The 27,087-nt window shown below is 45.4% G+C and overlaps 1 protein-coding gene across 1 annotated transcript in view; it reads right to left on the reverse strand.

Annotated features, from left to right (window-relative positions):
* Positions 1–27,087, reverse strand: part of Lmx1a (LIM homeobox transcription factor 1 alpha) — a 143,606-nt gene that overhangs the window by 41,570 nt on the left and 74,949 nt on the right. Inside the window, exon 3 of the mRNA XM_059280589.1 lies at positions 2,518–2,750. Coding sequence (XP_059136572.1) covers positions 2,518–2,750 — 233 coding nt within the window. The remainder of the gene's footprint in view (positions 1–2,517; positions 2,751–27,087) is intronic.

Raw genomic sequence — 27,087 nt, forward strand, 5'->3', positions numbered from 1 at the left:
CATCATGGATTCTTAGTGCCGGAAGGGACAGCAGGAAGTCTCCCTGAACCACCCTCCTCCTCAGATACTGGCAACAGTAGCAGATCTGTTTCCTAAGTACTTGTTGAGTGAAGGATCTTGTGTCCTGTCATCTTAATAATTTTCTCTGTGTATATATGTGTGTATATGTGGGTGTGGGTGTGAGCACAGGTGAAGGTCAGAGGTCAATCTCAAGTGTCTCAAGTGTCATTCCTCAAAGCCACCCATCTTGTTTTCTGAAGCACGGCCTCCCAAGGGCCTGGAGCTCACTTAGGTGACTACACTGGCTTGCCCTTCAGCCCCAGGGATCCACCTATCTTTGCCTCCCAGGGTTGTGAGTACAAGCTTGGACCAACACACACGCTTGTTTGCATGAGTTTGGGAATCAATCTCAGACCCTCAGGCTTGTACAGCAAGTGGTTTTACTGATTGAGCTGTCCCTGTAGGTCACTTTAATGTTTTATCAACGACTTTGATGAAGACACAAAAGGTAAGTGGCACAAATCAGACAGGACATGCCCATGTGGCAGCTAGAGTTCTCTACGGTGAAAAGTTTTGGCATTACGACATTGGCAGAAAAAAAAAATCTAAAGCTCCCAATTTGATTGCAATTGTATGAGATGGGGCCTTTTTGATGGAATTACATGTAAGGCTATAGGTGACGATAAAGTCAGTGGGGTCCCCAAAAGACACACTCTGTATTAATAAGGCATATAACATGCAGTTATGAGCTTTTCCCATGTATCAGAGGGCAAAGTTTCCAGGCTAATTTTAAATGATGTACTTTAGGAGATGCCTGACAGGAGAGAGAGAGAACACAAGAGAACAGCAAGCACACTGAGGAGAATAATTAACTTTAGAAGGACACCTAAGGAAACACCGCACTGAGAAAAGAAGACTAAGAAAGATACGCCAGTCATATCAAGGTTGTAGATTTAGTGTTGAGGGTGAAATGGCAGGGCCGTGGCTTAACGCAGGGCACAGCTGTGTCCAGCAAGGCTGCAGACTGGCCTGCCTCGATGAGGAATGAGCGGATGGCTTGTCCCTGCATTGAGGACTACTGGGTATATCTACAGATTTCTGACACTGATTGGTCAAAGTCAGGCATTATCAGTTGCTGCACACTTCATTCTTTCTCTCTTCCTCCTGTTTTTCTTGTTTTATTTTTGGAATGTGTGTGTGCAGGCATGCGTGCCTCTGTGTATGTGTGTGGTGTGCGCGTACACGCAGGCTCGCTGTGTCTGTGTGTGGGTGGTATCCATGTAACTTTGCTCATTTGCACGATGGTTTCACTTTATTACCAGCCTGTAATGTTTGAGAGTGTATAGATAGATGTGCACATAGGTCCAAGTGCACATGGGTGCTCCAGGGTTGATTCTAAGAATTATCCTTTATCACTCCTCTATCTTATTCACTGACCAGGGTTTTTAATCAAACCTAGAGCTCACAATATGGTTAGTAATGCTAGCCTGCTTGCTCTGGAGACCCTGTCTCTATCTTCTGAGGCTATAATTAAAGGTGGGCCACTGTACCCACCCAGCATTTACATGGGTGTTGAGATCCAAACTCTGTCCCTTACACTTGTGTGGCAAACACTTCAACCCATGAGCCATCTGCTAAGTACAGTACAGGCTGGGAATAAAATAAAACCATGGTCAAAATGAGCAAAATCACATGGACACCACCCATGGCTTCTCACAGACTCTTGGGAGTCTGAAGACAAACTCTGCCCCGTGGAGCTATCGCCCTGGAAAGCTGACCCACTGAAACGTGCTCTGTAAAATCTCTGCACCTCCTCTGTGTCTCCTACCTTTTACTTCCCCTGAAGCCATGATGGGGTGAAGGCTGGAGCATGAGGAAGAGAAAGAGCAAAAATATGGTAGTTCCTTTATGACACAAATCATTGAACCTCAGGCAGATCCCAACACTTCTGTCGGGCAGATGACTGACAGCTGGTGCAATTCCCCATCTCCATGGATAACAGTGTATTTCTACAAATTTTGGGGACCTAGTTAGCAAGGCTTTGAGCTGCATAAAGTGCAATTCCTCACTCTATGGGCTTGAGCTTATAAACTGCCGGAGCCAATGGGATATTAGCAGATGTGGTGCCAGCAGATGATTGAAGTGTGCTTGTGCAGTGGGGCATGCTTCCCTTCCATGCTCTTTTGTGATTGGCAGGTGATTGGCAGCCACTGCTCCTCTAACCTGAACCCCAGAGTAAATCACAGAAGACCTGAACCTGACCTAACCCTGGAGCTAAACTCAATGGAGGTCGAAAGACTCCAGCCTGAATCAAAACCCTCCGGTTAACCCAGAGATGCCTTGGTTGAATGCCCTGGAAGTTAGGTGCGATTTGTTACGCACCATTATCATTACAATAGCTCACTAGGAAGAGCCCTTTCTGAGCTTAAAAAGAAAGTTGTTGAAATGCAGAGGACTGCCTTGCCAAGGAGCTAGGCTGCCTCCCACCCACCCCCTGCTCACCACAGTAGCACTCACCTGAGTCTGAGGCGGCTGGGCTCACCAGGCTCAGCAGCTCCCGCTCCTTCTCATAGTCTCCTTTGCAGAGCAGCTGGCCCTCCTTCAGGACAAACTCATCACCCTTCTGCAGCTGCCGCTCACAGACACAGCAGCAGAAGCAGCTCAGGTGGTACACGCTCTTCTGGGCGCGCATGACAAACTCATTGGGTGCAATGGCTTCGAAGCAGCCCCCACATTTGACCGCGAACAGTCTGCAAGCGGGAGAGAAAGAAAACAGTGAGTGGAAGTCTGGGTCTGGACCTAGGTTTCCCCTCCCATCAACAGCCAGAAGACCTTCAAGCTCTGGGACAGGAATGTTTGTACTGAAGCAGACTTCAGATTCGGGGTAATCCGCATCTTTCTGGTCCCCCCTAGATCCATGACAACTCAGGCTGACTAATGGAAGTCCCAAAATGTAAAGATCTATTATTTTTTTCCACTTCTGTATGGTCCGATGGGATCATAATTGCATTTGTAAGTGCTTTGGAGTAGACACGAAGATAATCAGCTAATGATGATTGTGGGATTCATTCATTATAGCATTCATTGACTATTTTCAAAAGAAAGAGTTGTTTCCTTTTTTAAAAATAGTAACACAATTGTGGGGCAGAAGGAGTCTTTCCAAAACATTCTCTGTTTGCTCCTGAATTCCAGAGGATCTGATAGCTACAGGAAGGTCAGATGACTTAAGAGAGAAAGAGAGAGAGAGCAGCAAAGTGGGGGGCGGGGGTCAGCATCAAACAGGGTGCTCCTCTCACCACAAAGACAGACACGAGCCGACACAAAGTATATTTAGGAAGCAGATGCCAATTTGTTCTGCTAATAAGTCCTACTTTGGCAGGAATGATGGAAACATAAACAACTGAAGAGTGTTTTCCTATAGACAAGCCAACTAACTACCACATTGGCCTAAATGTGCCAATCCTATCTCTTTGCTTGTTCATATGTCAATCACTTATTCTTCTTTTCATTCACTTATGTTCATTAAATCAGAAGCATCTACTGCATGCCTCGTGATACTGTATCCACTCTTCATCTCAACAGAGAGGGAAGAAAGAGAAACCACACCCCAACTGTATCTACATATGGAGTCAAATGTAAAGTGTGTGTGTTGGGGGGGGGAATTGCTGCAGACACAACAGTACACAAGACAAATCCTTCATTGTATGGAGCTCATATGCTTGTGGAAGAACATACATAAGACTAGGAAGATGGCTAGGTGGATAAAGGTCCTTGTCTTGTCCTGCAAACCTGACAACCTGAATTCAAACCCCGAAGCCCACTTAAAAGATACAAGGAGAAAACTGACTTCCTAAAGTTGACCTCTACCAACCACAGGTATGCCACAGTGGCACTAAAAATTTAAAAAGAGCAATGCAGTGGTGCCCCCATGACTACAAAATATTCCAACACAAAGCTATAGGTCATACGAGGAATTACAATATTCAATCACTTCCCAATCATAAAATTGTACTCATTTGGTTATAAGGCAATACCCTCACATAGCATGTTTATCTTGGAAGCTTCCTGAAGAAGGGAAGGGCCGGAAGGTGGAGTGAGGAGGAAGCTTTGGAAGAGTTACCAATGAAGCACGACACACAGATTGGCCCAGGAGAGAGGAGAGACATTTAAGCTTTGAGTGGAGGAAGCCAACACTTGAAAAAGAGAATGAGGTCACCTGCCATGAATCCCGGAACCACCCACAGACAGCCTTAGGCCCAATCTGCAGGATTGGAAGGAGTGTGCTCTATGGCCTGCAACACTGTGAACTACCATGCCCATCTCTCAGCCATCAGGAGCCCCTGGGAAGTAGCTTGACCCCAGCACTGGAGAAAAGTTGAGGACCAATCCAAATGGCTGGCGCTGCGCTTTCACCGCTAATAAACTCCACACCCAGAACTCCAGGAACCAGAAGCCCTTCTTTCCCTTCCCCCTCCCTTCCTCCAGTGCTCGCTGTGGTTTTCCTGACTCTTCCTGGAGTCCCTCCAATATTTTCTTTCACACCCTCTCCCCTTGCTAGATGCCACGTGGTGTGCAGAAAATCTACCTAGTTCATCCCTTGGCCTCCCAAGTCCCTGGTCTCTGTTTGCCAACCTGAGCAAACCAATCAATGCTTGTCCGGGAGCCTGTCAAAGGCCTTTTGTCCCCAAGCCTTGCTTCTCTTCCCCATGCCCTGAAATGGACTGTTGAACAGACTCAAGGCAAATGTTCCCAGGGAGTCAACAAACACTTCAGAGGCCGCAGCAGCGGGTGGCAGCATCTGTGCTTTTTGGATCCCTAACCTGTTCATCTCTTCCTCTTTTTCCTTCCCCTTACTCCACCCCCCATCAATATATCCCCCCCCCCGTGTTAGAGAAGGGAGGGCCAGAGTGAGCTGAACAAAGACAGTCGGCCGTGTTGACTCATGAGCGTGGAGGTGGAAGTGGCAGAAGTTGGGTGGGCTCAAATCCTGAAGTGGTCGTGTTCCCCTGGCAATTACAGGCCAGAAGAGGCAGGCGGGCCTGATTCCTTCCATTCTCCCTCCCTGGATCCGAACCAGGTCAACTGCACCTCACTCCCTCATCTCTTGTAACCTTTGGGAGCAATTCAAGAAGAGGAGCATGCCATCTACCACCTGGGTGCCAGATGTGTACACAGCTGTACGGGTACCACTGTGGACCCAGCTGCTGATGGCACAGCCTCCCATACATAAGTTGTTTTCTCTAAGGCTCAGAGAAGCAGAGAAAAGGATTTGTTCAGAAGTCCAGGTCATAATTAAAACACAGCCTGTCTCTTCCTAGTGCTTGAGATGTGTCCCCCATGGTTACTTCTCCCTCTGAATGCTAATGAGACCGCACTCTGGCTTCAGAGTCTGGTAGGCTGCTGTGCCTGGAAAAGCTGGGCAATGTTTCCAGAACAGTCAGCTTACCTATGTAGACACAACAATATCCAACTTTTCTCACCATCCTAAGTCACACCCCCTCTCCGATGCTTTTGGGTTCATCGCTTATCTCGTCCCCCGTATCTCATTCTCACTTGTATAGTGGAAATGGAGCACCTTCCTCATTAAAAAGCAACATGGTCCCAGGTAGTAAGCCCTTGGTGTTCCCCTCCATCTACAGATGGCTCTCTGTGAGGAAAGGTAAGGAGGGATGTCGTAACTAATCAATCTACCTTTGTCCTTAGGAAGATACAGTGGGCAGGAGGCTTTGCTGGCTAAGTTTGTGTCAACACAGCAAACTATCTCAGAGAAGGGATATGCCTGAATAAGGTCAGTCTGTGGGCCAGCATGTAGAACATTTTCTCAACTAGTGATTGATAGGGGAGGGCCCAGCCCACTGAGGATGGTGCCTCCCTTGGGCTGCTTGTCCTGAGTTCTATAAGGAAGCAAACCATGGGGAGCAAGCCAGTAAGAAGCATCCCTCATGGCCTCTGCATCAGTTCCTGCTTCCAGGTTCCTGCCCTGTTTGAGTGCCTGTCCTGACTTCCTTCAGTGATAAATAGCAATATGGAAGTGTAAGCCAAATAAACCCTTCCCTCCCCAACTTGATTTTTTGTTATGGTGTTTCATCGCAGCAATGGAAACCCTAACTAAGGCGAAGCTCTAAGTCAGTGGTGCTCAACATTCCTAATGCTGCAACCCTTTGATACTTCTTCATGTTGTGGTGACCCCCAACCATAAAATTATCTTCATTGTTACTTCATAACTGTAATTTTGCTACTGTTATAACTGTAAAGTAAATATCTGATATGCAAGATACCTGATATGCGACCCCTGTGAAAGGGTCATTTGACCCCCAAGGGGGCTACGATCCAGAGGTTGAGAACCACTGCTCTACATGAATGGCCACAACTGGATGTGGTTGGGACATGTACAGAGAAATAACAGAGAAGGGCACAAACAGTTGAGTGAGTTTATTAGTCATAGAATCTTTTATCTTTTTCCTTCCTCACTCCCCCTCTGGCTATCTCCCCCACCCCTGTGCTTTTCCAGGCAGGGAAGTACAGACTGGCTGTAACTTCATTCCATACCCTGCTTACATCTTCTTGTACAGCCAAAAGCTACACGAGGCACAACTGTGAGTCTGGCTGAAAGTCTACTCCACAGGCTCTACCACATCCTAGTGATGTGACTTACTTATCCCTGACTCCTGCAGCCTCGGTTTGCACAGAGGATAAAAGCAAGCATGATGCCTACATCCCTCAGAAAATTAAATAAGAATGCACGCATGGAGTGCTTTATTACCTTTGATGCACAGGTGACTCCTAGCCATTTTTATTGGCCATGTGTCTGCCTTTTATGCATGTAGATATTTCCTTCTTGCCCCAAAGGTGAGTTTTCATGTTGAAGGGCTTCCGGAGCCCCATCCTAAAGCAGCCCTTCTTCTAGTTCAAGCTCTTCCTTCCCCTGGCTCCTAGCTTTGACTTCATTTCTGTCCGTGGTGTGCCAGGGGGAGCATGTTCCTCATACCCACCTATGGCCCTATCATTGACCAAGTTCATCCACATAGAGCTCAATTTCTTATTGCTGACTTCATCTCTGTATCCTGTGCTTGGAGCTACAGCAGAAATCCCAGGGGAAAAGAGCATCTTAACCCAGGGAAAGAGCCAGGTAGACCTAAGCTCGGGGTTTTAACACTACCAATGGGCTCCAGGAAGCCACTCCGGTCCCTTGGCCTTGAGTTTCTTGTCTCCTTTCTTAATGGTAAGTTTTACCCTAAACACCACATAACACCAAATGCTTAGAGGTTAGGGGAAGTAGGAGTAAGTCCCCATCCTCCATGGCTTCTTACTGTACAATTCTCAGCCAGAGAAGCCTGTGTCGAAATCCTAATCTCCAGACAGTGCTTCAATAGGGTACTGCTTGGCCATGGTAATCCTTCAAAAAATATCTTTTTATACAGTATCATTTACACACATGCACACCGTGGGAGCACACATACACACACAGCCGTTAAGGCAAAAGCATATACTTTACATAAGTACATTCTAGTCTACATATATTAGGTAACCTATGTATTTAAAAATACTAAGACTGTATGTATGTATATAGCCTAGAGAAAATGTCTTCTGGAGGATAATATTTTACTCCTGAGACATGTTTAAAATCCACTAAGCTAGATAGTCTCTTAATTCATTCCCACTTCTGTCTTGTGATGGGAGGTCTTGTAACTATGGAGACAAGAGTATCTCAAACACAGATATAAGGGCTTGACACTGAAGCCCTTCTACGAAACAAGTCTGAGGCAACCAACAAAGAATCAGAAAACTTCAGAAGCAACAATGTGCCCTTGTACTACAAGAATTAGAGCAGCAAGGTGGTGGCCTGCAGAGACATTAGGTGGCGCTTGGATAAAATTGCCTGCTGTGTGGTCTTGGGGAAAATCCCTCCACACTCCAAACAGGATGCTTCATAGTTAGAATGTACATCAGTCCCCCCAGAACGATAAGACTGAAACCAAAAGGAGCTTATGGAGGACAGAGAAAGAGAATGAATCTTTATCAGATACCCTATTCCCTGCATTTGAATAGACTTGTATGAATTACTTTATGAATTCATAGAGAGCGTCATACTTCAGCCACACTTCACTCATGCTGTCTCAGCTCCACACGAGAGAGTCATGGGAATGTATAACACATAGGTTCATTCTCCACTTCCAGTCCACATGCTCCCAAAGAGGTAACAGGATTCATCAGATAAACCCAATACCAAGTCTCTGCTATACCCATTACTAGTCTGTGACCTTGATCAAAATACAGGAGCCTTGCTTTACCCATCTACAAAATGGGAATGATAAAAGGACCCCCCCACACACACACACACACGAATAAAGTAGCAAAATCAAAACCACACAGTTCTTAGCACATGATAGCTCCTCAACAAAATGGTATTACAATGGTGATATTGATGATTATGACGGTGATAATGATGTTTATGATGGTGATAATAATGTCCGTGATGGGTAAAAGGGCTGAAAATGAAATATGAAACAAGAATTGTTTTGTGAAAGAAGATGTCATGAGGACACAGCCTGGGGAAGGAACCATTGGAGCAAGGAGTTCAGGACTGGCACTTGAACAATGTAAGGACTTTTTAAAAACCTGCTTGTGTGTGTGTGTGTGTGTGTGTGTGTGTGTGTGTGTGTGTGTGTGCATCAGGGGTGACTGTGGGCTTACACATCAGGCATGGCAGTGTGAGAGAGTGAAGAAAACCTGCCGGGTCTGAGATCTTGCCTGCTGTGATAGGCTCAAAGAGAGTGTCCATGCAGCCAATCATTCAGGATTTACCTGGGCTCACCTGTGATAGTTCATTTTAGATGTGAACCTGACTTGGTTAAGAGATGTGCAAGTAGCTAGTGAAACATTACTTCTGGGTGTCTCTGTGGGGATGGATCTGGAGACAGTGGAATTTAACCAGTGGGCTGAATGAGAAACAGTCACACTCATCTCAGTGCCTAGGTACCACCCATGGTTCTCAGATTTCAGACTTGGGGACTTGCATAACCCCCACTGCAGCCAGTTCTCAGGACTTCAGCTTTGGACTGTTACAATATATAGGTTCTCTGGTTTTCTGGCTCTAGATGGCATACCAGGGTGGCCCCTTGGACTCTATAATCACATAATCCAATTCTCCTAATAAATCTCCTCTTGTATATCTGTATCTATCTCGTTTGTTCTTTCCCTCTGGAGGAGCTTGAGTAGCACATTCCCCCAACAGTTCCAGCATAGCTGATGAACCACCTTCTTGTTGTACACTTTAAAGTGACACCAGGAGGGAATTGCCAGTTCATTTTTTTTTTCCTTAGTATTAGTACATCCGGCACTTTTGTCCACGAGTCCTTATGATGCCCTCCAGTGTCCCCCATCCCTGACCTTTCTTATACTAGCAATAGTAGATGCCTCGCATCCCCATGTTCACTCTCCATGCTGATGGCACAACTTCTCACATCCAGGAATAGCAGAGCATGGCAACTTTGTGCAAGCCCACAAGCTACTCCAGACCTGCAGGAACTGAGAAGAATATAAAGTGGGCTCCCATGACAGCACGTCAGACAGCTCCTGACCAGAAGTATGTTTGGAAACAAGATCTTCATTAACCTTCCTCTAGGGTCCTGAAGGCCTTGAAGGGAGAGTCACAAAGGATCTGGACCACAGACAAACAGAAGGATGGAGGACCAGATAACTACAAAACACGTTAACTCCAGTTGAGCCTCCTGTATAGTGTACAAATAACAAATCAAGTTTAGCCTTGGAAACTAGACTATGACAGGGCAAACTGCCTTTCCATGGTGCTACTGGAACTGAGTTGATCTGGTTTATGAATCCTCTGGTTTAGGAAGAAGACACGTCAGAATAGGCAAGAGGGAAAGGAATCAGCTCTGTTTCCACCCTCTCCACCAGGGGGCAGCATAGCAACATTCATTAAGTACCATGTTGACTTGGTAACTGAGGTCATCCAGTCAGAGACAGGGATTGGCCATAAGCCAAAAACTGTCTGCTGGAAAATCTGCTGCTGGGAGCCTGGGAGACCATGTGGCTACACTGGAGGAGAGACGGTGAAAGAAGAGTATTCAAAGTTTTGGGAACCAAAAGCATGGCTTGTGGCCTTAGAAGAAGTGACACGAGCCACCTTGTCAGCTGGCTCAAGGTCTCTGTCCTTGAGGCCGAGCCAACAGCACCACAAAGAGCGGCCGAGCACGTGGTCCTGAGACGGTGGGAAAGTCTGCAGAGACAATAGGAGCGGCAAGATCATCTACAGGAGACCGTCTTAAGACTCGGCAGTGGTGAAAAAATGGAAAACAATAAGTGGCTGGCAGAGCCAATCAGAGCTTGTGTCTCCTGGTGGCTCCTGGGGAATGGCACAGAGGACCATACAATGGGATGAGTGAATGGGAGAAAGGACTGTTAGTGGGGACGTCTGCAACCCAGAAGCTCCATGAGGCTGGCCTGACTAAGAAACAGGTGTGCGGCTCTTTGCCTCTCAAAAAGGCTGTTGGCAATGCATGGATTTACCTTGAAAATGTAGACTATGTATGTCTTAATCTTGCAAAGACTGTGTTCCAGTCAGTCAGACATAATGGTTAGGACAGTGGGCGCAGGGAGAGGGGGGGCACCACAGCTCTGAGACTAATAAACATGTATGCAAACTTGGTTCTGTTTGTACAAATACGAGTAAGTTTCAGACTCTCTTGGATCCCCAGGTGCTATTAAAAAAAAAAGTGAGATCATTTTATCAGAAGAGATATTTTGGAGATTTAATGAGATAATTCATCTGAAGGAGCTGACACATATTAGCTGCTCTCTATAAGCAGTAGCTATTAGCTTCCTTTATTGAAATCAATTTACCATATCTCCCCATGTAAATATTGGTCTAAGATAATATATTTCGAGGTGGTCATTGAGCCAGAAATAGAGCCTCATCTGTCATTTCAAAGACTTGTTCATCATCATGGTAACAAATTAAATTAAACTGCAATAAGCCTTTCGTGTCATTGGAGAGGAGACCAACAAACAAATATGAAAAGCCCAGACCTTGAGAGGAAACGGGGTGAAATTCATTCAGGCTACTATGGCTATGATAGCCCATAGCAAACACTGATAGTAGCCAGCCATTGCTGAGCGGCACCCACACTCATTGCCTGAGACCTAGCATATGTTCAGGAAGTCATCGTTTTCGTGGCTAACCCACCAGAGCCAACGGTTGCTATTTGGTTAATACTGAGATTATCTAGCAAACATTTGGAGCAGACCTTTGCTCCACGTCCTTTAGTTCTCAGTTGACTGCTTCTTTCTGAGACCATTGGCCTTGGTTTGGACCTGCATTAAGACACCCAATCCCCCTACCCTGTTCTCCTATGCATTAAGACACAATCCCCCTACCATGCTCTCCTAACTAACCCTCTCCCCTGAGAGACCGGTCATCCTCTTTCCTCATAAAGGGAAAGAAACCAAGGTCCAGAAGGAACAGTGAGCTTGACCACAAGGAAAGCTAAGATGATTGAAAGGACCAACCAGAGCTTGTGGCTCAGCAGTCAGGAATGAAAGCTGCCTACAACCCAGGCCGGCTGGGGTAGAAATGTTTCCCTCGGGCTCCTAAAACAAACGGATGGTGTCTGGGAAGCTAGATGAGCAGACAGAGGGCAGGACAGTGGACCTCTCTTTCCTTTCCTCCCTCTCTTCTCCCTTGCCAAAGTTGTCTATGAAAAAGTTGGCTTTAGAGAAAAAGACTGTGGTCAAAGTGTGGGCTCCACTAACCCAAGCCAAGGTGGCAGGACTTCCATTATAGACTTTCCATATTGTCACACAGGCATGCCGAAACAGCAAGAAACACAAAACAGACACACGGAAAGTGTATGTTTTCTTTTTAGGGAATGAAGGTTTGGTTTCCTTTGAAAACGCCAGTTTTCCTTTCTCTTTATCCTCATTAGCCTCTTGGGCTGCTCTTAAGCACACCCACCAAACAGCGAAGGGTGGAGGAAGAGGTATTTTTAGCTGATATTCTGGGCACAGATTCCCATTCTTCCACAAATTTTGGCTTAGCAATATGGCATGAGGCCAGTGAAATGTATAGTCTTACAAAGAATATACGTTTTCTGGGAGCTCTCTCTCTCTCTCTCTCTCTCTCTCTCTCTCTCTCTCTCTCTCTCTGTGTGTGTGTGTGTGTGTGTGTGTGTGTGTGTGTGTGTGTGTGTGTGTGTGTAAAATAGGAAGGACAGGGTATTATTAATGACGCTTTGATGGGAAAGACTCTGGGATCCCAGCAGGGGGCAACACTGAGCACTCCATGGGTTCTGTTTGCTTTGCCCACTATCACTTTTCATTCATGATTTCTATTATGCTGTACATCAAAAAGAATAAAGAATAAAATAATATTGTCATAACTCAAGGATTCCTCATAGAAGCAGCTGATATCAACAATACTATAAAGGGAACTAGATATATGTTGGAGACAAACAAGTGTGTTTCTAAGCCACTTGTGCCTATCTCCAAGTGTCAACCCAAACTTCTAGGAGAAACAAAAAAATAAAAACTACCCACTGACAGTCTGAGTAACAATCCCCACCAAGGCATGAAAACCAAAGGCTGTTGCTGAGGATCTTGTCTTTTCCATGTAGGAAGTAAAAACAGCTCTGAATTCTTTGCATTTCCAGGAAGCCTTTAGTTCATGGACCTCAAAGTGGGTGGAATCTTGCATAGCATCTCAGCTCTATGTACGACTGAGGATGTAGCTTAATGGTAGAGCAACTGTGTACCATATGCAAGGTCCTGAGTTCCATCTTTAGCACCTCAAAAATGAGATGAAACAAAACCTGTCGGAGCTGGAGAGAATGGGGAAGGAGTCAGATTTGGATATCTGATTCTGTTGTTCTCATCAGGAAGGGTGATGGACAGAGGGACCCTGTTCTTCCCACCAGCCTCCCTCCTGGAAAGCGGTCCTTTCTAGGTACACTTGAGGTCTCTTGAAGGCTCCATAAGGGCAAATCTGACCCAGTACACGTGGCACAGTCCTTGTTTCTTGGTGTTTTTATTTTCACTCTTCTAGTTTTAAACCTTCTTATTCCTCAATTATCTCCTACCTATTCATTCAATTCTTCCATCAAAACTAAAAGATGCCGCGCCCGTTAGGGTAGCTACCAATAAAAACATAGAACAGACAAGTGTTCACAAAGATATGAAGAGATTGGAACCCTTGTGCACTGTTGGCGGGTATGTGAATAGCCACTGCCAGATGAATTCTGGAAATTCCTGAAAAAAAATCAAAGGAGAAGTATTGTATGATCCAAAAGTCTCTTTTTGGACATAATCCCCAGAAGAACTGGAAACGGAGACACAAAAGGGATGTTTGTGCACTCATGTTCACGTCAGGATTGCTGCCAATAACAAACACGTGAAAGCAAATCAAGTGTCCATAACAGGTGACTAGATAAGGAAAAAGTGGTCTCAATATATGACAGAACATTGTCCATCCTTAAAAAGGGAAGGGAATGCTGACTCACGCTACAATTTGATGAGGATTTTGTGCTAATTCAGTAAGTCGGACAGTGATAGAGCAATGTGAATTAACTTAATGGCATTGAAATGTACATACTAAGGACAGAGATGTTAAATTTGTCAGTGACTCACAGAGACTGAACCAACAACCAGGGAGCCTGCATGGGGCTTCCCGAGTCCCTCTGCATACATGGTAGAGTTGTGTAACTTGGTCTTCTTGTGGGACTCCTAACAGTGGGAGCAGGGGCTGTCTCTGACTCTTTTGCTGGCTTTTGGGACCCTACTCCTCATACTGGGTTGGTTGCCTTGTTCAGCCTTAAAACGAGGGAGGTGTTTAGTCTCACTGCGACATGATATGCCATGCTTGGTTGGTATCCATGGAAGGCCTGCCCTTTTCTGAGTAGAAATGAAGGAGTGGTAGGGGACAGGTGGAGGTGGGGGGGATTGGGAGGAGAAAGGGAGGGGAAGCTGTAGTCGGGATATAAAATATAATAATAATGATTTAAAAATCATTTCTAAAATATGGTAAATTTCTAAATTTTACTAGGATCGTTTTAAATGTACACACACACACATATACATACATATATATCCCTAAATATACACTATCTATTCATATTCTGTTCATTGCACCAAAATCTAGGCCTTGTGTACCAGTTGAAAAACTCACCGCCCAGCCTCTCTTGCAACTTAAGAGTGTCGTGTAAGGTAGTACCTGAGGTTTGTTGGGTGGAGCTGAGGAAGAAGGGTACTCTAGAAAAGCTATTGTGTTATGAGACAGACTCCATTGGTACACACATTTCACCCTTCACTGTTTCTCTTTCTCCTACCAGGAACTAAAATGCAATGCCCAGAGATGGTACAGCAATCTTGGCACCAAGAATGGACACTATCTGTTGAAGATCTAGACTCTAGATTCTAGAGGAAGAAATTAGGACTTTTTTTGAGCAATTGAACCAACCTGGGACCTCCTATCTCATGATTTCCTTTTAGTGAGGGAAAATAGCAGTTCCCTTTAACCAGGCTGGAGTAGCAAGGATAGAAATAATTGGAGGAAGCCGTGTGACTCCTGCTCCAAGCTCTTAGATGCTGGTTCACTATGGGGACTTTGCTTCTGGTTGTTGTCTGGTATGTCCCACATTCCTCTTCAGAGCCAACTCCTCCACTTTGGCAATAGATTTTTATCAAATCAAACTTACTTGAATGTATCATATAGTCTCCCTATTTCTGAAAATGTTTTATATATATAATATACATTATATATTGTTTACTTATCTCCCCCATTTTGGGCAAAATATGCTTGCTTTGATCCACTTCTTCCACCACCCAGTGCCTCATTAGTTTGATGTAATTCATCCACAATAAAAAGTTAGAAATGACTTCTGTTTATCCTTCACTATTCATCTCCTTTCAGACTCATCCATTAGACCCTTGTCCCATCCTTGTGGCAAAGTCGCCTTGAAAAGGTCATTAATGACCAAAATATTGCCCAGTCCCCTTCATGCTGTGCTCAGGAGCAGAACCTAACTTCATCCGTGACTGGGTTTCCAGGATTCCTCTCTCTCTGTTTCCACCCTACCTTGATGGCCACTCATGCTTGGTCTCTTCTGCTAATTCCTCCATATCTCCACAACCATGAATTGTTTGGCCTCATTTCCTGTCTACATTCACTCCCCTAGTGATCTTATCCGGGGTTATTACTGTAAATAGCACATAAATACTGAAGGACTCCAACATTTCAGGTTCGATCCCAGCTCATTCTCCTAAGACTAACTTGTACACCCAACTATCTACTAAACAACTAAACGATTTGTATGTCTTGTTTAAATTATTTCTATTTTAACTGTAGTTATTAATAGAGTGAAGTATGATAATTTGATATGTAATATGCAACTATCTAATTATAGTAGTCAGTGTTTCCAACTCCTTAAAACTTAAAAATATACAAAATACTAACAGGTTAATAAGGTACTATGTGATATTTTATAATATCAAACTAAACTAAACCAAATGCACAACTCCTGATTTTTAAAATAATTTTTATTTAATGGAAAGAAAGAGATAGGAAGACAGAGTAGGCATACAAGTGTGGGCAGAGGATAGAAGAGGGTGTCAGATCCCTCAGAGCTGGAGCTGTAGATTCCCCATAAGGGTGCTGAGATCTGAACTCCAGATCTCTACACCTACCCAGAGTGCTGAGATCTGAACTCCAGATCTCTACATCTACCCAGAGTGCTGAGATCTGAACTCCAGATCTCTACATCTACCCAGAGTGCTGAGATCTGAACTCCAGATCTCTACATCTACCCAGCCCCCCATTTTTTTTTCTAGCCCCACCTGCCTCACCCTGGCTCAGTTCTGCTCCAATTACAGCCTTTTCTTCCTTCTTCCTTTTAGTAGACATCACCCACATCAGGACCAGCACCTCAGAACCATTCCTGAGTCTTCTCACCCACACACTCACATCCAGTGGGACAATGAGCTATGTCCGCCCCACTTTCCGAGTGGGCTGCAATCTGCTCCTTCTCTTCATGTCACTGCTGCCACTGCAGGCTGAGGCTGCCACCACATCTTCACTGGGTGACCTCCACAGCCTCCTCAGTGTGCCACCTGCCTCCTCTTGCCAACTGCCAAGTTGGTTTTTCCACACGCCAACCCAGATGAGCCTACTAAGAACTAAATCAGATCATGTCACTGATCTGCCTAGAACCCACTCTCATTTTACACGTGAGGAGAGAGAAACCCACGAGCGTGGCAGGATTTGAATGAGGTCTGTCATCATATCCTTGTCTAGTGCAGCTCTGAGAATTGAGATAGTCAAAGGATGGGGTGATACTTTGTAAATTGAAAGCTCTACGTAACTCTCTTCATTATCATCAACCTAATCTCCCACTAGATAGAGCTGAACAAATGAGGCTATCAACCCCAGGAAAATATATGACCCAGGAGGGAAAGAAGGCCCAGACACAAAGCAATAGCTCAGGTTGGGTCCCGCACAGAGGAGCATCAGCCTTGGAACTTAAGATGAAACAAGTAAGGAAGGACTGGACAGAAATGGAAACACCAGCACACACGATGGTAAGTGGGCAGCACCATCAAGTACACTCGCAGAGCCCCAGTCACAACACTGTGCACAAGTCCTCAGTATAATTTCCAACCTGGAGGCCTTGCATATGGCTCTGCTCCCCACACCAGCTCCATGCAGAGGATTAGGGAAGGGGAACAGCATAAGGGGAACAAAGAACCACAGGAATGCCTATGAAACAGGATGCCTGGCTTTTAAATCACAGCGACAAATTATGTGTTCGGACTTGAGTACAGGCATGAGTGCACATGTCTGTGTGCACACACGCACACACACACACTGTACATGGACACAATGGATTTGGGACCATGTGGTTTCATGGTGTTCTATGACACCAACTTAGTGGAGGAGGCTTATAATAACCTTTCCCTACTATGGCAATAAGTAATGACAAGCTGGGGTGTCATAACCAGAGGAAGTCCTAGGGAAGACAGGAGCTTTTAGGGGTGTGTCCTGTGAACCTGTAGGATCCTCAGGTAAGACCCAAAAAAGAACAGTGATAAAGTACAAGAAGTCCACAGCTGCCTCTGACTCCCTGTCTTGAAGATCTTTGGGTTCTGAGTTAGAGTCACAACACAACTAGGACGTCAGAAGCCTATTCTTCCAAATCAAAACAAAGGCCAGAGCCTCCCTGGCTGGTTCTAGGGGAACTGCTGGCTGCGGCCACTGCTTGGTGTCTGGCAGATCATCTGCACCCAGGAACAATGGCAAGGGCTGATCCCCTCCAGGTACAGCAGAGGCCAAGCAGCTGTCACAGAATCATCTCCAGAAGGCCTGTGGACATTTTCCCCATGGCCCAGGAGGAAGGCCTTCTCTCACACCCAACACAAATGTCTCTCCTCTCCTCTGTGGAGAAGTTGAATCTACTGCGGTCGCCCCCACCTCAAGTCTATCAGTAAGAGCCATGGTGGGAACTGTTAATTGTCACAGAAATGGCTGCTCTGTGGATTGTAGTCACCGCAGAGGCCCTCTATCAGGTCTGCTCCTTTCCACCCTAAGGAAAAACCTCCCCTCCACAAACTGCAGCCACGAGAGAGAGAGAGAGAGAGAGAGAGAGAGAGAGAGAGAGAGAGAGAGAGAGAGAGAGAGAGAGGGAGCAAAGCAACAGAAGACACCACACACCTGTACCAGCCAGAGAACTGTTTTCACGTGACAGAAAACTGACATTGGAGGAAATCATGAATTCTGTGGCAGCCTTCACACAGAGACATGGGATCCTTCTAACCAGTAAATACTGAAAAGAAAGTTGCTACAACGCTTGCCTGGGTGTGCAATACCATGGACTCAATCCCCAGCACAGCGGACATCAATGAGATCTTGGGAAATCTAAGTTAGAGACCATCTGAGGAAAAGGTGCTATTCCTATTAATAACAATTGTTTACTGAATGCTCACTATTCTAGCTGGTTACATTGAGGCACTTTTTAGTGTCTTAGAATGTAAGTGAACAATCCAATTTTTAAAAAATCCTGCTCTTTGATTTTATATTTGACAGAAAACAAACAGGTAGCCACAAAAATGTCAGATACATGAAATGGGCGTGTAAAGGAGTAAAGGAAATGGGAAGCCCCAGGATAAGGACTGGGAATTTTCGTCAAAGAGTTCATGTCTGAGCAAAGACCTTGGGGAACTAACAAGGAGCACGTCTTCACCAATAGCAACATTTGTATCCAAAGCATCTCCATCATTCCAAATAAAACCCTTTGTCCTTAATCACTTTTCCCCCTTCTCTTTTCCTAACCCATCATCCACCACTCTGCCTCTATTGCATACCTGTTGTAGATAGATCTTAAACATAATCACAGATCATATTGACTGGATCTAGCTTCTTTCAGGATAATGTTTTCTAGGCTTATTGTATTCAGTAGCATGCATTTAGATACAGCATCCAACAGTGTGTACCACACATTTCTGTGGATGAATGATAGCCCACTGTAAGATACAGGACACCTTGTTTATCCATTTGTCCACTGATGGACACGGGCTGTTTCCACTGTTTGTTTGGTTTTCGTTTGTTTGTTTTAGGTCTTTGAGGTATATACCTAAGATGAAATTTTCATAGCGATGAAATGCACTGCATGCTCCTGATGGATTGAGTAAGACAAAGCACTAAACCTGTGCTCAGCCATGCACAGGTCAGAGAAAATAATGTGGCCAGGAGAAGGGCCACAGTAGGGGCAGAATGATATACACATGTAAGAATCAGTATCTCTTCAAAAGGATCTTGTTCAAGGACTCAGAGAAATTGAGATGGGTGGAAGCCTAACGGGGTGGTTTGAATGAAAACGGCCCCCATAGTCTCATAGAGAGTGGCATTATTGGAGGCATGGCCTTGTTGGAGTAGGTATGGCCTTGTTGGAGGAAGTGTGTCACTTGGGGTGGGCTTTGAGGTTTCAGATGCTCAAGCCAGGCCCAGTGTCTCACTCTCCTCCTGCTGTATGCAGATCCAGATGTAGAACTCTCAGCTACCTCTCCTGCACCATGTCTGCCTGCATGGTGCCATGCTCCCCAACATGATGATAATGAACTAAACCTCTGAACTGTAAGTCATCCCAATTAAATGTTTTCTTTTATAAGAGTTGCTATGCTCATCGTGTCTCTTCATGGCAACAGAACACTAACTAAGACACCTAGGACTAAAAGACTACAGTAATATTAGAACATTTGCTGGTATGAATGATTTGGTGTGGAAGAAATCTTTCAGATGGAGAAGAAAGGCAAGAGAGAACCACTGGAATGGTCCAACAGCAGATGAAAGGGGATCAGACGGGAACTATCCAGCCTTGTCATTTTTTGGAGCAAGAAATGCCTCATGGGTGCTGTAGGTAAAACCTTGGAGAGTCACTCTAGATGGAGCAAAGTCTGCACTCTTAGGATTATTTAATCTAGTTAGCAGTGGGAGCCAAGCTTAAGTCAAAATAACATATTATAACATATTAACTAAAACACTACTATTTCCATGTAGTGTACCAAATAATTCTGCTTTGCCTCAGGTTCTCCTTCCATGGCATTTGTGAGTGGATGTTCAAGCATCAGGAACAGTCAGGAGGGTGAAGTGGGTGGTTCAGGGGTGCGCTGATTGATGAGAAAAACTGAACCCCACGTCTTAGGCAACAGTCACAGTATCAAACCTTATGAGTTGTGTTGAGGGATACTGTTACCATCTTGGTAGGATTGTAAATAAGCATTCCCATATTATTATCCAATGTGTACATACAGGAAGTAAGATGGAGGATATGTTGGCATTTTTTTTTTTTTTTGTAAATCACCTAACAGGCCACTGGTATAGTGGAGCACACTGAAAGTCATAGGTGCAAGTCCTTTCTCTCACTTACTAGCTCTACGGTCTCACTCAAGCTTATTAATTTCCATGAGCCCAAATCTCTTCATCTCTAAGATGGGGTCAATGATAACCCACACCACTAGCCATCATTAGCAAATGAGGCAGTCCCCTAAAGACAGCTCATTAGGCAGTTCACAGTTAGCTGGATAACCAGGTTTTAGTTGTCACCATGTACTTCACATCTGTAAGAAAATTTCTAACGGCTGTGGCAAACACTGTATGGACAGGAAACATAAGAATTCCCAGGAATATGTTTGTACTTCCTATGTACTGTGACAAAAGCTGAAGAGCAAGACAAGTGGAAGCCACAACAGCTCAGACACGTGGGATCTTTGAGAATCTAGACTGGTCATGCCATCCCTGGCTGTGTTGCCAAAGGATAGCCAAGGGCTGCCCAGAGGCGGATGATGGCCTGCTTCATCACATGCTATTTCTTGTCAGGCATTTGGTCACGGTGACACGTATCTAATACATACAGTAACAACCAGGGCTTTGGAAACTCATAGCCAGTGGAGGATTTCCCCCAAAGTGAGGGTTCTCCAGGGAAATGATGATGCCTTAAAAATACGGGTGCCTCACTTACAAGGCTGAATGACAGTTGAACAAGCCAAATGGAGGCTCTTGCGTGAGCAATGACTGAGGTTCAACCCTCCAAGGAGTTTTAAGCAGGCAAGAGACAAGGCGGCTTCACTGGTACCTGTTCGGTCCAGGGGAGCAGCAGGAGATAAAACAGGAAACCTGCGCTTCCTGCCAGATGTGAGGCTGTGCTGAGTAAGATGGAGGGAGGCCTTGAACTGCTAACCTGTCTCCAACCTCTATTTCACAGGAAATGGGGAGTCCTGACACATTTTTTGAGCAGGGGGATAAAACGAGAAAGTAACACTGTTAAAAAGGATGCCAAGAAGAGCTTCAAGGAGCCTGGGCCACCATAGCCCCATGCCCACCCACCAAGCTTCCCAGGTGTGATCTCTCTCCTCCCTGCAGCTTGAGCCTGCCTGCCTGATGTGCAGCATCATCACGACAACCAGCAGGGTTCTCAACAGCCCCTTCCCACCCCTTCCCCAGAACCCTGACTGTGTTCCTCCCCCTGGTGAACTCTGTTCTCCTGCCCAGTCCAGTACCTCCTAGCTCATCACCCCAGTCACCTGTGATTTGGTCACAGAGGTAGCCTGTGACTCCTGGTGGAATGATCTATCAAGCCATGCCAGTAAGTCCTGCAAGGCAAACCTCAAGCAAAATCACAGTGTCATAAAGAGCTAGGAGCCAGGCAGCAGCCAAGATTTAGAAGCAAGAGTCACTAAGGCCAGAGGTCACTGGCCTCCATTTGAAAAAACAGACAACCATACTTTAGTCATGCTACTGATCAGGTAGAAGAACTATGTGGTCAACCCAAAGGGAAGACTCTGGGCTGGCTGAGTCCTCTATGACTATTCAGTTCACCAAGAGTCTCTGTGCTCCCAAATGAATGGAAAGATCCCTCCCACCAGCTAGGTCTGGGGCCTGACAGGCAGGATGCATTCCTTGCCAGATCCTCACTGCCTATCACGCTTTATAGACACAAAAACAAATTCCACCATATGTTAAAGTTAATTGCAAACAGTTGTTGCTGAAGAGAGCTCCATTTTTCAAGAGCCACAGAGATCTAGTTACACCAGCAGCAGAAGCATCAGCCGCCCTCATTCACTCATTGGAAGGAACAGCCAAGGCAAGGGTGCAGCAGAGCTGTGGGAGGGACCCTCACTCATGGCTCCTTCCGCTCCCCTCTCTTCCTGTCTGCCTCTACTTCTATTGGGTACAAACAAGCACACCCACAGGAGTCAGCTGGCTGGTTTCCACTGTCCAGCGAAGGGCAGAAGAAGAGGTACAGGGAAACTCAACAGCCAGAGGCACTAAGAGAAGACAGGACGCTTTGCTGACAGTCTGCTCTGGGTCTAGAGCCACATTATTGATGCTGTGGTTTAGCAAGAGGCAGAGAGGGTAAGCCTGGGGCTGTCAAGGCCCTCAGTTTAGAACACAGCTGGGCGAAGTCTCCAAAGAACCTGGCCAGCTGGGAGGAAGGTCAGACTTAGATCTCCTGCGAGCCTTCTTCTGTGGACTGCCAACGAGTAATGTGAAGGAAACGTCTGTTTCTGCACCCACATGCCCACCTGCACAGGGGCGGCATCTGATTCTGCACCAACCAGCCGGAGACATGCACTGGGAGGAGCCTTGAACTAAAGGGCCTGGTTCAGAAAAAGGCTGAACACTAAGGTCGGCTCCAGATAATTTGTATTTATCATTTAGCTGAGTCCAAAAATGTGCTATGTATGTGGCTGACAGGACTCTCTGAGTAAGGCAAGCTCTGGGGGAAAGGGTGTGTGAAGCCAGCATGGTCACTGGTTGACCTGGTGTGTCCATCCTATGTGTGAAGTCTTTAGACAGGAGCTTGCTTGGCCAGCATCAAAGGAAACCAATCCCACCCCAACGGCACCTCCAAACATCAGGTCTAGTGACATTCAATCTTCATTGGCCCATTTATCCAGCCAATTAAGATTATGCAGCCAACTCAAATAGGGAAAAATATTTGTCGATAAAGTCAAATCAGCAGTCAGGGGCTATTGCCTGTCCAGTGAATCTGACCTCACCTTCTCCTTTGAGCTGCTGTACCTTCCATTCTGACCCTCGTAAGAGCGCTTTTGTTCTGTCTCTTTTGCTATGAGTATTGTCTCTCATCACTTTCCAGCATCTACACTACTTTACTGACAATAAGCAATTAGTGATGAAGCACTCACTGTACTGTCACCTCGTGCTACGGGTGTCATAAACACAGACTGTCCCCAACAAAGAGAAATCTAACTTCTACCTGGAAACTCAGAACATACAGATGAAAAAACACACGTGATCACATAAGAGTTAATAACAGGGGCCATGGAGATGGTTCAGTGGTTAAAGATCTTGTAGAGCCAGGAGGAAGACAGGAGTTCAGAAACCACTCATAGGTATATGAACAATCACAGGTATATGAACAATATAAACACATGGATGCCACCATACATACATGTACACATACGCACAACAAAAAAAAGAAGGAATAAATACTAATTCAAGTTGGGGATACAAGAGAACACTCAGTGGAATGTCAATAGAAAAGCATTCGGGGGAAAAAAGGAACATGAAAGAGAGAGAATATCCATTATTGCTGTCATGCTTGCTGAACCATTTTGAGCCCAAGATGCTTCTTCAAGCACTAAACTAAGGCACGCACACCTCATAACCACCCTATGAGTCAGACATAATGATCCCCACGTTACAGATAGGAAAGTTGGATACGCAAAGGAAAGCAACCATATAATTGCCTTGTAGTTTAGTATAAACATCTGCCCTAGGCTGTAGGCAGTGCAGCCCGGCCTGGGGTCCTGGAAGGACTTTCTACCTTTTGGGTCCAATTTTGTCCTCCATGGGTTTGTCTCCATTCCCACTCTCAGCACCACTCCACGCATGTGTAGTCACACTTTCATCTTTGTGTTCTAGGGGTATTTGCTACCTCGACACCAGTTTATACCACAGATTTACAAATCCTAGTCTGTATCCGTCATCCTGGTGAGGTCACTGTCTCTAAAAGAACCACCACCCATTTGCTATCCTTAGAGCAGAGCACAGTACCTAGTGTAAGCAGGTACTCAATGAACAGCAGTCAACTAGATTAAGCTGAACTAATTTGTAGTGAAGGACTGTGAGCAGAGGAGCCAGAGTTTCTTGCAGATTCTCCAGGAACTGAGGAATGACCAAAGTGCCCTTAGCTAACCCACCTTCTCCACGCTGGCCTCCAGCGGTGAGCATTCACTGCAGAAATCAGAAGTGGCAGTGGGACTGATGGATGGCCACCACCCTCATAAAGAGCTGTGGGATGCGTCTCTGATCACAGCCTCAGGGCTGCTGGTCCCTTGGAACTTTATGGCATTGTTGCCATGGCAGTCACGGATGTAATGCACCATGGAGGCAAAAAATGAAATTCCCCTAGAGGTGAAATGCTGGCAGGACCCCATTCACAAGTAAGAAGGGTTATTTGACCTCTCTGAGCCTCAGTTTCCCCTTCTGTAAAATGGAGATAATGATCCTCATTAAATGGCAGTTGGAAAGATCAAATATAATTATAGATGGATATAAATAGATAGATGATAGATAGGTAGATTGATAGATGATAGATAGATAGATAGATAGATAGATAGATAGATAGATAGATAGATAGATACATACATACATACATACATACATACATACATACATACATAATACATGGATGGATGGATGGATGATAAAGTGAGCACAGTGGATACCACACAGTAGGTATTTAATAATCCAAAAAAAATCCTATTTTCTTGCCTGTGTGGGAGAAATACAGGCTCTAGCATGATTCATTTTTGCTAGAGTGAGGATTTGGGGAGTCTTGTTTTGTTTTTTAACACAAATATTGGATTAGTAGGCACTCTGGGGTAACAGAAGGAGCCCTATGTGTCTAAAATATGAGGTTCCATGCTGCTCAAACATGATCAGATTTCTATGAAAAATTGCTGTTAAAGAGTCACAAAACTCAACTTTTCCCAGTTTCCCAGTGTCTAAACCTCTTCCAGGCAAAGAATTTGCTTCTGGATCCCTCTGTGCACTGGTTTGACTTGGTTGGTTAATACACTAATGGTAGTTACTTATTAGCAAGTGTGAATAACGCCCCCAATAAGCAGCCCTCTGTCTGGGCTTTGCAAGAGAGCCCAGAGCTTGCTGGCATGTGTGAGTAACACCCTAATAAAAATGCCAAAGTATGTTACCCTAAATCTGACTAGAGAGTGGCAAATTTATTCACTTCTAGGTAATGTCTACTTACCTCACAAGACCTTCCTCCCCCAGTGTCTCACTGAATCCACTACACTCCACTCTGTGTCACCTCCAACTCCATCATGTCCTGTTCCTCAGTACATCTCCTTTCTCTCCTTGGTGTAACAAATCTAGATATCAAACATCAATTCATCCTTCAGGTGCAGATGGGCAGCGAAATGGATGCTCTTGGGATGCGGGGTGGTGGGGGCGCTGGAGAAGATGACAATGTAGAGGTCATGGAAAGTGGGGAGGGAGAGGAAAGTATGAAAAGTGCAAGATCTGGGGAAAGCATCCCTGCTGTCATGACCCTGGTCTTGGAGCATTTATGGTAATGGTGTTTACATGCCAGTGTGTGTGTGTGTGTGTGTGTGTGTGTGTGTGTGTGTGTGTGTGTGTGTGTGTGAAAGAGACCGTGACAGGGACAGAGAGAGAGAGACAAGAGAAAGGCACACAGAAGTGGGGGTCTGGACTCCAGACAGTCCTCAGAGTAGGAGCAAACAGGGATTTGAGGACCACTGACAACTTTGCACAAAGGGAAAATCAGAGCTTGAGTGATGGCATCCACACAACACTGCGGCTAGGAAAAAGAGGACGGAAGAGTGGAGGGGCTTGAGAGCCTCCATTCCAAAGAGACCAAATCAAAAGACCACATCTTCAGAGTAGGTATCCCTGACAGCATGCTTCCTGATTCTCCTGGCCAAACCTAACCTCCTAGCTCACAGCATCTCTGGGAAAGTCCTCTTTGCCTTTTTCTGCCGACTGGACCTGTGTCAATCAGTAACAGACAAGTCTGAAATGCTGGAAGAAGCTCCTCCTTCTCTGACCAACAGTTTGCTTGGACTTTTTAAACATACTCTTAAAGTGAGGGGGATTTAAGCACAAAAAGTTACCGCTGGAAGGCCCTGTCCAAGAGGTGGCCACCCTCCCGCTCTTGCCCTCCCTGTCCCGGGCAACACCTACCGACAAGTGTGCAACTATGGTCTTCGGAAGGATCAGCCTGTGTAACCCAACAGTTGATAGCCGTTCCCTTTTCTCAATAATAAAGATTAACCACTAACTCTGATGCCCTCACTGATGACTGATGGGAATGTTCTTGAGTTCAAATCAATTCCTCAGCTCTTAAAAAAATGGTGGGAAAACGGTGAGCATCCATGATGATACAGGTGTGGCAGCTCACACTTGTAATCTCAGCATTCAGGAGGCTGAAGGAGGGGAGGATTGGATCCTGTCTCAAATAATTGAACAGAAGGGACACCCCCACCACACCTAAGATGCATCTGGTTAGACTAGTAGGGAAGGGAAGGTGGAGATCTTGTAAGGGTCCAGCCTCTTGCATTCTTCTAGAGAAGAATGAACAGGAACACACTTTATAAAGTACACAGGAATTGTCAATGCAACCTGATATGGTTATTGGTATTATTAAAAACTCAAATTTATCCCATGGCCTGGGTCAACCAGCTCAGCTACCACTCAGACTCACATCCTGGGCCTTGGGTTGGCCCACCCTAACAGCTGCCCCATCTATATGGCCTGCTGGAATGCACGAAGGGACTGGTTCTGTGGAACAATAACCACAGGATCTTCATGACTCGGGGCAACAACAGAATATCCAAGAGGCGTTTCGATGAGGGCCCAGTGATAATGGTGTACCAAAAACCAGAGTCCTTAAACCTGACCAATGACTCACTGCAATGAACATTTTGCAGGTGGGACTGATTGGACAAAAGAGGTATACTGCATGACACCCGGTAGCTTCTGATGCCACCAGGATTAATGAAGAGGTGTTGGAAAGATGGAGGGATGAGGTGGGTTCTTTTGTTTGTTTTGAATTAATTTGGAATGGATATGGAGGGAGTGGGAGGTGATCGGGATTGGGGTGCCTGATGTGAAATTTCCAAAGAATCAATAAAGAATTGTGTTTAAAATAAAATTTAAAAAACTCCAATTTAGAACAGAAACTTGTCTTTGAAGAAATAAGAGAAAGTGAGGCAAAAGGAGAGACCCAACTGAACCCAAGACTTGGTCACTAAGATCTATAATCTGAAGACAGAAGACATGCCACCTCTGTGCTCTGGTGTCTAGCAATTGCACGTGGGCACAAATGATCCATCCATACAAGTATCTGGGTGCAGCAAGACAATAGTTCTGTCTGAAGACTTACACCAGACTATTTGGTGTAGCGCCGTGTGTGCCAAAGCAGAGGTCCGCGTGGGTTGAGTGGTATAAGCGTATAAGGTGGGGCAGGGTCTGGCAAAGTTGCTGGGGTTGAAAAAATTGAAATTGCAGGATAAATCAAAGTA

This window comes from Peromyscus eremicus, chromosome 15 (assembly GCF_949786415.1).
Source record: "Peromyscus eremicus chromosome 15, PerEre_H2_v1, whole genome shotgun sequence".
Lineage (NCBI taxonomy): Eukaryota > Metazoa > Chordata > Mammalia > Rodentia > Cricetidae > Peromyscus > Peromyscus eremicus.